Source organism: Plecotus auritus, assembly GCF_963455305.1.
Source record: "Plecotus auritus genome assembly, chromosome: 2".
Taxonomy (NCBI): domain Eukaryota; kingdom Metazoa; phylum Chordata; class Mammalia; order Chiroptera; family Vespertilionidae; genus Plecotus; species Plecotus auritus.
The window spans coordinates 8,951,631-8,965,640 of NC_137771.1; the positions used below are offsets into that span (position 1 = coordinate 8,951,631).

At 53.2% G+C, this 14,010-nt stretch overlaps 1 protein-coding gene across 1 annotated transcript in view; it reads left to right on the top strand.

Moving 5' to 3' along the window:
- The window catches only part of FHAD1 (forkhead associated phosphopeptide binding domain 1), a 107,653-nt gene that overhangs the window by 61,769 nt on the left and 31,874 nt on the right, over nucleotides 1-14,010 (top strand). The window contains exons 15-19 of the mRNA XM_080654375.1: nucleotides 5,479-5,549; nucleotides 7,116-7,268; nucleotides 10,460-10,567; nucleotides 10,816-10,923; nucleotides 12,000-12,104. Of these exons, the coding sequence (XP_080510501.1) occupies nucleotides 5,479-5,549; nucleotides 7,116-7,268; nucleotides 10,460-10,567; nucleotides 10,816-10,923; nucleotides 12,000-12,104 (545 nt within the window). The remainder of the gene's footprint in view (nucleotides 1-5,478; nucleotides 5,550-7,115; nucleotides 7,269-10,459; nucleotides 10,568-10,815; nucleotides 10,924-11,999; nucleotides 12,105-14,010) is intronic.

Sequence of the window (14,010 nt, forward strand, 5' to 3'; positions counted from 1 at the left end):
TGTAGCCTGGAAATAGATTTTAGTGATGTGTACCCAGAACCCAGAAGAACATGTGCCACATAGTGGGTACTTAATTATATCTCTGGGATGGGTGGATGGATGAAGATGATGGATGGATGGGTGGATGGATGATGGATGAATGGGTGGATGGATGATGGATGGATGGGTGGATGGATGATTAAAGCCATAGGTGAGACTGATATCCCTTAGGAGGAAATTACTGAGTGAGAAGGGGGAGCCCAGGGCCACACCTTGAGTTACTCTAACATTTTGAAGATTGTTGCTACTCCTTGCCACATTGCCCTTCAGTGAGGCTGCATGAACCTGTCATTTTTTACAGCAATGAGTGAGAATAGAGGAGTGATTTTTTTTTTTCAGCTGGCAATTCTACATCCCCAGGCAATTCTACTTCTCTGGGATGGGTGGATGGATGGAGAGATTACTTCAAAGTAATCCAGAAGGTAATGTAAAGTTCTTTAAAACAAAAAAAAAAAAAAAAAAAAAGGAGAAAACAAGATTAACTTTTATATTAGGCCTGCCCCTCACATAGGGAAGAGGGTTTTCTCCCAACCACCCTGTGGCCCTCCAATCTCAGTTTTGCTGTTGTTGCAGCCATGGCAGAGTTTTGAGGGCACAGAAATCAGGTGAAAAGTGACCACGCTTCTAGCTGTTCCCCAAGGTTTGAACTGAAATCGATCTCTAGTAATAGTGAGGCCAAGCTCTGCGTGCACCGTCCCCTCCCCACTCGGTCATTGTAGCCTACAGTACATCTTTATATCTAGTCATATGTCACCATAAAGACTCGTTTTGGACAGCCTTTCTCAGACCCACCACCTTCCTAGTCAGGAGGCCTGAGCAATATTAAACAGGTCTCTGCAGATCCCTTCTCTACTGATGTGCACTGTGGGTCTATAAGGATAGGATAAAGAATGGTGACCCCCAAATAAACTTCTCCTTTCTTGGTGCTCCTACCCCCAACTTAGAATAATGCTCTATGGCACACCTGTTGGCCATTACAACCACTTTGTTCTAAGAAGTCAGAGAAGAAGCATGAAGGGTAATAACAGAAAGGTCAGTGGATAGGGTCCATCCTTCCTCCACTCAGCAGGAGAGGAAGTTGATGGTAAAAGGCATTTATCTTTCAGTACAAGCAATATTATGGCAATGTCCCAAAAGGCTAGAGAGAGAGAGAGAGAGAGAGAGGTGAGCTAGGGTATTCCATATATTCTCTATATTAAGTACTACTGTACCAGACTTCTAGCACAGAGCCCTCTGCAAAAGGAGGAAAAGGAGGAGGAGGAGGAGGAGGAGGAGGAGGAGGAGGAGGAGGAGGAGGAGGAGGAGGGGGAAGAGGAAGAGGAGGAGGAGGAGGAGGAGGAGGAGGAGGAAGAGGTTTGGGAGGAGGATAATGGTAATGATGATAATTGTGATGGTGATGGTGGTGATGATGAAATGATGATCATGGTGATGGTGATAATGATTAGATCAGTGGTCCTCAACCTTTCTAATGCCGCGACCCTTTAATACAGTTCCTCATGTTGTGGTGACCCCCAACCATAAAATTATTTTCGTTGCTACTTCGTAACTGTAATTTTGCAACTGTTATGAATCGTAATGTAAATATCTGTGTTTTCCGATGGTCTTAGGCTCTACAGCAGCGGTTCTCAACCTGTGGGTCGTGAGAACCACTGCTGTAGAGCCTAAGACCATCGGAAAACACAGATATTTACATTACGATTCATAACAGTAGAAACTGTATTAAAGGGTCGCGGCATTAGAAAGGTTGAGAACCACTGGATTAGATGGTGATGATGCTGAGGTTGGCGTTGATGATGACAATAGTAGTTATCACTCATTACTGAGCACTATTATCCTAATTGTTGCTCTAAGCGGTTTTCATACATTACCTCCTTTCATCCTCACCATAACTCTATGAGGCAGGTACTATTATCCTCAGTTTAGAAATGAAGAAACGCTCAAGACATGTTGTATGAGTATGCCACCATAACAAGGTGACTCAAGGCACTTTCCACTACTGAGGCCAGCAGGGGGTGCCCAGTCGTCCACCACCATCCACAGACACGCGTGGGCGCCTTCGTGTGCAGTTTCTGAGAGATGGGCAGGAACCACGGCGACATAGCTCCTCCTGGGAACGTGTCGCTGTGCTGGCTGTTTTGCATGCATCGTGTGCTTTATCCTCCCACAGCCCTCACGGTGAGCTAGGCACTGCCACGGCCTTTATTTTGCAGGCAAGGAAACGGAGTCTCAATGACATTACGAAACTTGCTCGAGGTCACACGGCTGGTACGTGACAGGGTCAGGACTCAAACTGAGGTCGCTGCGATCCTAATGCCCGTGTTTTATCAATGACCCCCCCACTCCCTCCGGGGCCCAGAAGGATAGCAGGGACATGCCCAGTTCCAGATGACAGGCTCGTCATTAACTTGGGCAGGGACAGAGCGACGCATTTTCATTCTCTGAGTGAGCCAGGCCCAGGGAAAGCCCCCTCGCATCGCGGCAGGATGGCTCCGAGTCTGCCCTCTGGAGACCAGCCACGCTTTGGCTCTCCGCTGCGCACTAGCTGGTTGTGTGAGAACGTCACCTGACTTCTCTGCGCCTCCCTTTGCCTGTTTATAAACAGGGATAAAATCTCATACGGTTGCTGTGAGGGTTAAACGATGCGAGGAGCACACACATCGCCAAGCCTGGGTCACGGAGCCTTCATAAAGGTGACCTGCCAGCGCCCGCACCCTCAAATACTTGACTTAATGTGGCCACCAGGTGGGTGGCAGCACAGGCCCAACAGCCTGATTTCCTCACACCGGGGCGACTGCCCGCAACCCCGCCCCATCTCCATTTGGCAGCAGACGAGGTTGGTTTTCTTGCCGTGAGCACTCAGTTGGGCTGAACCCAAAGAGCACTTTCCAGGCCACCTTCCTGGAGAGAGGACAATGGGCCGAGTGTCCCAGTGCCTCTTGGCAAAGCCAGGACTCAATCCGGGTCCCTCTGACCTCAGAGCCCCTGCTCTGCACCACCTGCCTTTTAGAATGTTGTCCGAAGAGACAAAACAGACCTCACATGCTAGGTCTGTAAATCCCGAAATAAATTCCCCAGGAGAGTCCCGGGAGAGGGAAGCCCCTTGCATTGTTGGGCGATGTTGTGAGAGGCCCGGAGGTTGGAGCCGCTACTAAAGATCTGATTGGTGGAGGATTGGCTGTGTGGTCCCGCTGGGGAGATAGGAAACATCTAAGGAGGAACCCTGAAATTTCGTTCCCCGCGCCTCCCACCTGGTTTCTCAGCGCCTCTTGATAAGGGAAGGAACAGACTCGACATTTTTCCTCGCGAGCGCAGTTTATGTGTCTACTTCTGCAAGGCTTTGCCACCAACAAAAGGCTCCCCACGTGTGCAGGAGTCACTCTTTCTCTGATACCCAAGCTATGCAGTATTTTTAAGTGGAAAAAAGCAAGTTGAAACACAATATGCATAGGGTAGTCCCATTTTTGTTTTTTAATGTCAGTATCTGATCAAAAGAAAAATCTGGAGAAAAAGACAGACCTGTGGAGAGTATTATCCCAGCGTTTAGGGCCTTTACTTTCCTTCATTCCACACTCTATTTATTGTGCACCTACTGTGCGCCGGCCACTGAAGACACAGCAGTGCGCTTTCCACAGGCGGATTTCAGTAATGTTTGGATTTTTGTAATAAGCACATGCAACTTTTGTAACCAGAAATATAAGAAAGAATTGCTCCTTCTCCCAAAGAGAGAAACCTCGTTTTGATCACTGTTCATCGTTGAATCTAGAAACATAATCACTCACCCTGTCTTCCCTTCAACATCCTTGACTCCCTCCTATCCCTAACCCTCTCTGGGTCCTACCCAGGATTTGCTCCTTCCCCTTGGGTCCCTGGGTCACAATCCCAGCCCCACCCCAGTGTAGCCACCGTAAACCCAGGCGCGCCTGGTTCTTACAGCCCAAGCCAACGCCACCCAGGCCGCCTCGCCTCTGTGCCATCTTGGTCTCCTCCCAGTACACCTCTCCCCACACGCGCTTCCCGTGAACTAACCCAGCCCTTTACTCTGGAGCCTCCGCCCTCTTTTAAAAGAGAGAGACAGACTTGGGTCTGACTTCTGATCCCACCGCTTACCAGACCGGTAGCCTGGCCTTGCTGAGCTTGTGTGTCTCACCTATAAATTCAAACACATTTCCTTGCTGGGTTGCTCATAATGATGAGAAAATATGTGTAAATTCCTGGCTCGGTGCCTGGCACACAGCAGGTGCTTAATACCTGATAGCTATTACATTATTCTCTCTCTTCCAGGATGGAAGTTCTCAGAAAGTTCCACTGACGGAGATCAGGGCCCCGGCACGAGTGTGTTCAGTCCCATATCCCCCTTCCATCCTGTACCCACCATTTCTCCCTTCCCTCCACCTTCCCCACCGTGTCCTCCTTCCCCGTGTCCCCTTCCTCTCCGTCCCCAGAGAACGGCGCGCACGGTCCTGAATTGTGCGCCTTCAGCCTTTCTTCCTTTCGCTCCTTCTCTTTACCATCAAGCATGCTCTTCAAGGTGGTAATTTTTCGCTGGAACCCGCCGCTTCTTTAGCTGCCTTTCCACTACCCGCACTCCCGTCTCACCGACGACCTTGAAGAAGTGTGGCACACCCTCTGTCTTCATGGCCCACATCCTGCTGTGTCTTTGCCTCTTTGCTTTGCCCCTGCTGAGTAACCGCCATGGAGCCCTCCTGCCCTGGCCGGCCCGCCACCCTTCCCCGGCCCGCGCTCTCTCTGGCCTCCCCAACACGCTCGGTTCTCTATCCCAGAACCCTCTCACCCTGGGCCCTCCCGGGCCTGGCACACCTGCCTGTCTCCTGATGGTCTTGGTTTGTTCTGAGCAGCCCCTTTCTGCAATCCTGTCCCCACCCAGGTGTTTCCCCCAGTGCATCCACTGGTCCTCCCCTCTCACCTCCTTTCTCCCGGAGAAACTCTCCGCTCCGCGTGCTTCATCGGCCACTCCAGGCAGAGAGGGCCAGATGGGGCCCCTGGCCGGGGCCATGCCCACCAGGAGGCCCAGGAAGACCCTCGATGAGCTGGGCTGGTCTTGCCAACTGAGCATGCCCAGCTCTCTGCTGACCACCTCTCCTTAGGGTCCTTCCAGCACCGTGTCCTCCTTCGGGCTCTGGACCTTGTCCCTCAGGCTGAACCGTCAGCTCACGGCTTTGCGCACGGTGGGTCCTTAGCCAATCGGTGTTCCGTTGACGGGTTTTCACCTGCCACCTGCAGAAAGAAACGTGGCTTTGAGCCCATCCAAGCTGACGAACCCTGTTAGAAGCACGAGTTTGGGTGGCGGCTCACGTCTTCTTGATGGGAGGGCAGTGCTGCCCTCGCCCACCTGCCGGCAAGCCCTGCTGAGATGCTGTTCGGAAAGCAAAGGAGGTGAATAGAGTAGATACTTACCTTCTTCTCGCTTCTCTTTTCAAGGGTTGTCTTTGTATCTGAAGCATCTTCTGGAACATTATAAAAAAGTCACGAGCCGGACCCAGGAACTTCAGGTAACCTTCCAGCTTCTGGAAAGTTCAGGCCGGCGCCTCCTCGGCGTTCACACAGGGCTGTGCATGTTAACCCTGTTTACCTGTTAGCGGGTCAGTCCACACCCTCCAACAGGTGAAACCGTATCTCCATCTGCGCATGAAGGGATTCAGGCAGGCTGGCTGGGATGGCCCAGGACGGCAAGGGCAGGGTGCTTGTTTTTCTCTATCAAAACCCAGAAAGGCTTCAAAGCCATCAGATCTTGAAAATTGTGTTTATCAAATGCAGTGGAAGAGATATAGCTGGCCAGAGTCCAGGCAGCAGGATTACCAAAAGCGACATAATGTCAACATTTTGGAGGCAACATGATCCTCAGGGATTGTATCGTCCTGACGGTCATTGCCATAATAATGCCGTGTAATAAACACCCACACAACGTGAGAGGCATTTCACAGTCACTGCCCACTGCCTGCAGGCTGCCGCCAGGTACCCGCTGACCCTGACGGGCTTGCTCCCGGTCTGTGCTGGCCTGCCCTCCGTCGGTCCAGGCTGGCCTCAGCCGGAGGAGCTCTGCTTTGCTCATTGTGTCCTCGCTCCTCCGGCAGGCCGGCCCGAGCACGCTCTCACGGTTGGCAGAGGCAAGAGAGAAGCAGGGCCGGTCATGGAGAGCTTCGCAATCATCCTCCGTGTGTGTTACGACTGTTATATCCCGTTGGCCAAAGCAAGTCACATGGCTGAGTTCAGCGTCACTGGGCAGGACAGAGGTGGACACTGAAAGTCACGTAGCCAAAGACACAGGAGGGCGGAGTGTTGGGACCACCCCTGTGGTCAGTCACGGGCACCATCTAGTCCAGGGGTCCGCAAACTTGTTCAGTCAAAGGCCAGATGGTAAATAGAGCTTTGCACGTCACACAATCTGTCACACCTGTTCGACTCTACTACTGTAGAGCAAAGACACCACAGAAAACACGTCAGTGCATGAGCATGCTGGGCATGGCCCTCTTCCAATAAAACTTTATTTACAAAAACAGGTGGTAGGCCACATTAGGCCTGCAGACAGCAGTTCGTCAACCCCCGAACTAGTCCATTCTCCTTATTTTACAGATGTGGACATCAAAGTCCAGAGGCAGGTGACTGTTTCAGCGTCACACAGTTAGTTGGTGGAAGAATCAAGACAAAAGTTCAGGCCTTCTGGCCTTAGCTCCCTGCTTTTTCTTACACTCGGCAAATAACAATTAATGACTTTAAGCACCTACTATGTGCTTAAAGCTTTCCATCACTACGTCAGTTAATCCTTAAAACACTATTATTGACCTCCTCTTCTACATGAAGGAGCATCTAGAAAAAGCTAGAGCTAAGATTCTATCTAGATTCAGAGTCTGGGCTCCTAACCACTGGACTCTACTGCTTTCCTCCCAGTAACCAGGCTAAGCATAGATTTTCCTTGTGTTTAACAAAGATTCGCATAAAGCTGTGTCACTCCCCACAAAGGTAAACAAACAAGACAAAACAGAAAAACAACCATGGAAAAGACTCCTGCCCTTAGCCCTGTCCCCCATCAGCTTCAGTGTCCTTTCCTCTCTTTTCAGATCAAGATCAGCAGTTCTCAGGAAACTCAGAAGTCTTTGCTGCAGGAGACACTGCGGGAGCATCTGGCAGAGAAGGAGAAGCTGAGCAAAGAGAGGCAACAGCAAGAGGAGAAGCTGAGGGCCAGAGTCAAGTGGCTGACGGAAGAGAAGGCGGTAAGGTCCCTGTCATTTTTTTTTTCCCTATGGAAAACGGAGGCAATGGCCTTTTCTATGACAAATTAAGAGCGTGTCCTTAGATGGAGAAATCTCAGCAAGTCCTTGTTTGGTGTTACGGAACTAAATTACTCAGAGGAGTGAATGATGTTGGAGGAGTTAACATGGAGCTTGAATTCTGAAACTCAGAGCAAAACCACCTTGAAAAGGAAAGGTTATTGAAATTTCTAGAACTGGTAGCTCACCTGTTTAAATGCTGCAGCTGATTTTACCATTGGAGCTGTCACCGCAGGTCCTGGGTGGTTCTAAGTGGTTGAGACCAGCGTCGTGTTATCTCCGTCTTCTGCTTTCTCTTTATACGTATTGATTTCAGTCTTTTGCTCTTCCCTTACACTTATCAGGGAAAACGAACGGCCAAACTAGCTGCTCACGTTTCTAGAAACCAAGCCAAGTACGAGAGGACACTTTACAGGGGCACCTCTCGAGCTCCAAGGTGCCTGAGGGTCACCTGGGGGTCTTGTTAACGCGCAGGTCCTGACTCAGCAGGTCCGGGGAGCGGCTGGGCACCTGCATTTCTAACAAGCTCCCGGCTGATGCGGCCGGCACAGGTCTGCAGACCGCACTTCCAGCAACAGCCTCAGAGGAAGGTTTTCCCCGCCCCCGGGCTGCCTGATGAGAACCACCTGGACACTGGTTAAAGCTACAGGTCCTTGGGCCCCACCCCAGACCCACTGAATTCGAATCCCTGGAGAAGGCCAGGAGATAGCACTCCAGGAGCCCCGCCTCGTCTCTTTTTGATATTTAGGGACCACCTCGATTTTAACCACCTCGTGGCCATCATCTTGGACCAGTGGCTCGGGCCTTTGGCTGCCCCTTTGTCATTCAGATTAAAAAACACGAATGCTCGGCCCCTCTGCCCCACCCCCGGTTCTGATCTAACTGGGGTGAGGGTGTGGCTCCTGCACTAGCATTTGTCAGCGCTCCAGGTGGTTCCATCACAGCCCGCCCCTCCTCCCAGCCCCCCAGCCCCTCCAGACAGCAGCACCAGATCCCCTGGGCCCCAGCCCTTCCCAGCACCTCCTTTCTTCCCCCCCAGGACTGCCCTGCCACTTCCTCTGTCTTTCACGCACCAGAGCTCCGTGACCTCTGGCTTATTCTGTTCTCTGTCACACGCCCCTCTCTCTAGACCCCTCCAAGAGGCAGAGACCTCTGCCTGTTTCATTTCATCCTCCAGTTCGTGCCGTCTCCTCCTCCTTTCTCTTCTTCTCTTTCTCTGTCCTTCTGCCTTTGGTGAAATAAACGATTGAAGAAGGAGAACCATGTGTCCAATATCACACCTGGTCCACATCGAGGCAATATTAGCGATAGACTTACACCAAGGTGGACCACTTGGAAGGACAATTAGATGCAAAAAGCCAGTGTCAGTCAATAGAGAGGAAGCTAAAACCAGAAAAGGGCAAGTCTCCAGCACCTTCACAGGGCCCTCCGCCACTTCCTCCCTCCTCCTGATGAACTCTGCCCTTCCCAAGTGGCTGCTTTCACTTCTACTTTGGGGTTGGCTCTTTCCCTGTGGGTGCACGGCTGACCCCCACCGCGTTCCACGCCGCTGCCAGCACCAGCCGGGGCCTCCCACACGCCCACTTATAACATCGACCCTGACAGAGGCAGGGGTTCAAGGGCCAGCTTCAACCCCCTTTTAAACAAAAGCAATGTCAGGGCCCAGCACCCCCTGCAGAGGGGAAGCAGCCAGGTGCCCACCCAGACAAACAGAGACACTTCCAGGCCACCGCTGTCCCATCCAGGGTCATCGCTCTCCAGACACTTAGTGTTGACAGCCTGACCCCAGGCACTCATCAAAAAGTGCTGTCTCAGCCCTAGCTGGTTTGGCTCAGTGGATAGAGCGTCAGCTTGTGGACTGAAGGGTCCTGGGTTCGATTCCAGTCAAGGACATATACCTTGGTTGGAGGCACATCCCCAGTAGGGGGTGTGCAAGAGGCAGCTGATTGATGTTTCTCTCTCATCAATGTTTCTAACTCTCTATCCCTCTCCCTTCTTCTCTGTAAAAGTCAATAAAATATATTTTTTTTAAAAAGTGCTGTCTCAGACTTCAGCACCAGGCGCCCCAATTTTAAGTGCACCTTTTTCATGCCGCATGACACGGGACGGTGTGTCAGAACTTACTCATTAAACTTCTCATGGACCCTGGCTTGTTTGAGGCTCTGTTTCAATGGTAAGAAATTTAAGGTTCCTTCACTGAGCTGCCATTCTTTTGTGTTGTCATCTGTTCACAACCCTCACCTGGTTTCTGCACGCACTAATGGCTCAGATCCGGGTTGGCAAGCTTTCTCCCCAAAAAGCCAGATGGCATAGACTTTGAGTTTTGCAGGTCATGCGGTCTCTGCTGTGGCTGCTTAGCTCTATTGTTGTACTGTGAAGGCAGTCATAGGCAATCCACAATGAGCAAGGAGGTGTTCCAATAAAACTTTATTTACAAAAAGCAGGCAGAGGGCCAGATCTGGCCCATAGACCATAGTTTGCTAACCGTGGTTTAGAACGCAGGCTCTAGAGCAGGGGTGGGCAAACTTTTTGACTCGAGGGCCACAATGGGTTCTTAAACTGGACCGGAGGGCCGGAACAAAAGCATGGGTGGAGTGTTTGTGTGAACTAATATAAATTCAAAGTAAAGGAGCGGAGGGGAGAGCAAGAGAACCGGAGAGAACAGCCGGATCCGGCCCGCGGGCCGTAGTTTGCCCACGGCTGCTCTAGAGTCAAATGGACCAGTGTTTGAATCCCTGCTCATGTGGTTAACTAGTAAACCAGGCAGATTCCTTCATCTCACTTTCCTATTTCCTCCTCTGCACAGCAGAGATGACAGGAGAAATGACAGCCCTTTTAATGAGTGGCTATCGTGTGCCCAGCGTTTCATGTGTATCATCTCACCTGTTCCTCACATCCACCCAATGCAGGAAGCACCATTGCTATCCCCACTGTACAGACAGGGAAACTGGGGCTTCTGTAGCTTCTCACTTGCCCAAGGTCACACACCCAGGAGGGATGGACCTGGGGCTGGGATCTGAGCTGCCGGTCAGAGCCCCAGGTTCTACCACTTGCTGACGGATGCAGGGCCTGGCACAGAGTCAGATTCCTGCCATAGTAACCAGGACTGTTAAACAATGGTCATTGACTTTCAGGCTTTGGAGGAAAGAATTACTGAAGAGAAAAACAGAGCGAAAGAAGCATTAGAGGAAGAACAGAAGAAAGTCCAAGAGCTGGAGGATCGCTTAAGCCACCAGAGGAAGGTATACAGCTCGGGGAGACAGAGTCTGTCTGGGCCCCAGTCCAGGCCACGCAACGAGCAAGGGCTGGCCCGGGGCCCTGACCGGGGCCCTGACCGGGGCCTGCCCACTCCAGCCTGGGGCTCTCCGCGGCCACCGCCTCCCGTGCGGTGTTGTGAGTTGTGGAGCACTCACCGACGCAGCGCCTGGCACCGAGTCCAGATCCCTGCCATGGTAACCAGGTCTGTTAAACAGCGCCCATTGGCTTTCAGGCTTTGGAGGAAAGCTTTATGCAAGAGAAAAGCAGAGTGAAGGAAGCACTGGAGGAAGAACAGAGGCGAGTCTACGAGCTGGAGAATCGCTTAACCCGCCAGAAGGAGGTAGGCAGCTCAGGGAGACAGCTGCAGCCCTGACCCGGCTCGAGGGTCGTGGAAGTACGCTCAGAACCACAGAGGATGGTGGGTGGGGTGGGGTGCAGCTCTCCCAGAGGAAGTTGTCCTCAGGAGGGCTCAGCTACTTTGGGAAGAGGCCTGGGGGACTCTAGGAGAGAACCATAGAGTCGTAGCCTCGACAACAAGTTGGAAAGTTAGAAACAGCATAAAATACAACCCCCCCTCCCCCATTGTCCATTGTCCTAACCAGTTTGGCTCAGTGGCTAGAGCGTCGGCCTGCGGACTGAAAGGTCCCAGTTCGATTCCGGTCAAGGGCATGTACCTTGGTTGCGGGCACATCCCCAGTGGGGGTGTGCAGGAGGCAGCTGATCAATGTTTCTCTCTCATCGATGTTTCTGACTCTCTATCCTTCTCCCTTCCTCTCTGTAAAAAATCAATAAAATACATTTTTTAAATGAAATAAATAAAATAAAATACAGCCCCAGGTAGGGCTTGGGAGAGAAGTTGGGACTGGGATATGGGCATCTTCTATGTGGAGAATGGACCCAAAGCACAGGGCTGGAGCAGTCACGGAGCTCTGGGACTTCGGGGCTGGGTGGATCCTTCAGCAACTTCCTAACGTCACCCAGCCTCCCTCTCCCGCCACCAGGGAATCTCCCAGCCCAGGGCAGCCCACCAGGATCGGCAAGTTCCATTATGAATGGGATTCTCCTTATCAGGAGGCTGCCTGGCACTGAAATAATTCAGGCCTGGCTCCCTGCCGTCCTGCTGCCTACCGAGGCGTGCATGCAGGTGGCTCTTTCCTCCGCACAGGGTTCCGATCCCCGCCCACCGCCAACAAACTGCATGCGTGGCCCTGGGGCTGTTTGCCCACCCAGACTTCCTGTTCCTCGGTTTCTCATCTAGGAAATGGGGCGCTAACTTCTCTGACAGGGTTGCTGCGAGAGTGGGAGGTGCTGGCCGCGGGCCCTGGCCTGTAAGACCACCCCAGCCCTTGAGCTGGCGTTATTCTCATCATCATCAGCGTGAGTGTCTTTGGCACATTACTGGTCACCGATTTGCAGGTTTTGGAGAGCAGCGTGGCCCGTGAGAGGAAAGTAAAGGAGGCCTTCGAGACCGAAAAGAGGAGAGTGCAGGATCTGGAGAACCACCTCACCCAGCAGAAGGAGGTACGGGGAGCAGGCGTCAGTGGCAGCTGCCGCGGCCGTGGGAGGAGCCCGAAGCCAGGCGCGAGGCCGTGTTTCTGTGCCTGCGAGCATGTGGTGGGCACGTGGGCAGATGCGGGCAGCGCCAGTCCAAGTGGCCAATATCACCTCACCCAGCTTCACAGCCGCATGGCCTGGGGCAGATCACTTAACCGCCTGTGCCTCCGTTTCCTCGTCAGTAAAACAGGAGTGGTGACAGACCTGCCTCATAGGTTCAGTGAGTTAATAGATATAAAGTACTTGGAACCACACGTCACACACGGGTGACTACCCAGGGAAGAGAGAGGATCTCCAGGGGGTGACCCCGGGGTGGAGTCGGGGTCAGGCCCTCAGCCAGCTCCCCCTCCTCATCACCGAAAGGCATTTATGATGCAATCCAGCAGGGATGCCGGAGGAAAACACTCCCTCCTGGCTGCGCCCCACCCCCAGTAAGGAGAGACACAGACTCACAGTCAGATGGACGAGAAAGGAACATAACGAGCTCACGTGGTGGTCACAGCAATGACCGGGGCTCAGTGCCTTCTGGAGTGGATGGGAAGGAGAGGGAGATCTGGGGGAGTGAGGGGATGTCTGAGCTCCTGGCCCAGCAGAGCTGGGGACACCCACACCCAGCCTCCCCCACCAGTCCCCACGAAGACAGGGCACAAGAGCCAACTCTAAGGTGAGGGGCAACCAACCCCCTAAACATGCACAGGATGGCTCCACAGCGGGGTAGAGAGTGGCCTGCAGCAGGGAGGGCCTCTCTGGGGAGGTCACCTGGAGGAGAGAGGGAGCATCTGGGGGAAGAGAATGTCACTGGATAAAGCGGCCAAGTGCAAAGGACAGGGGCCTGAGTTAGCCCGGGGGCAGGGACAGGGACATAAGGAACGGAATTGAGGCTGGAGCAAAATGGAAGCCAAATTAGGGCGTGGGAAGGAAGCGGGAGACAGAGTGTGCGCCAGGAGAGCGTGCTGGGCTGAAAGTGTCGATTCTGGGTCAGATCCCAGCCTGCCCTGCATGCTGTACGACCCTGGGCAAGCCCTTGCCCTCTCTGTGACCTATCTGCGATGTGCGTGTCATGGCAGAACCACCTAGAGGTTTGTTGTGAGGAGTCAGTCAGTGCATTCATTGTGAAGCACCTGCCAGGGGAGGTCAGAGTCTAGGTGGGGTAGGGAGGATGGTGTGCCCAGCAGAGGGGAGAAGGGAGGGGTGGAGGGTGGGGAATGGGGGTGGGGGGGAGGGAAGGGGGCCATCAAACCAAGACCTTGGCAGCAGGACTGTGCCAGTCAACGCAGGGAAGTGAGACCAGAGTCCTGGTGGGTGAGGGAGCACCACCCGAGCAGGCCTTGTTAAGGGGTCGGACCCAGACTCTGGTCAGTGGCTGGCCCCTGAGCTCCCTCATGCAGATGGGCCAGGGGTGGGTCTTGAAGCTCGGGCTCCTGCTGGGCGGGGGGCAAGCTCTGTGCCCGCTTAAGTGCGGACAGAGACGCATGTCTCCTGCCGCCAGGTAGGGTGGGGTTTGAATCAGGACAGGTGAGCAGGGTCCAGAGGCCAGTGTCAGAGTGGGGAGGGCGGGGCACCGGCATCCGAGCTTGAGCCACCGCTTCCTGGCGTGTGACGTGGGCATGTGAGTTGTCCTCTTCCCGCCTCACTGGCAGCCTCCGTGTCCTCACCTGTAAAATGGGGATAACTGGGCAGATTAGATGAACTGATACTTCAGCGCATGGTGCCAGGCACCACATTGCAAGCACTTACTGGTAAAGATGCCTGTTATCACCATTGTTATCTGCACCTGGAATGGCCAGGCAGCACCTCATAAAAGGAGGGACGGAGCCCTCCGGACACGGACTCTTACAGCAGGAAGGACGTAGGCTGGCAGGGTGGGGGTTGG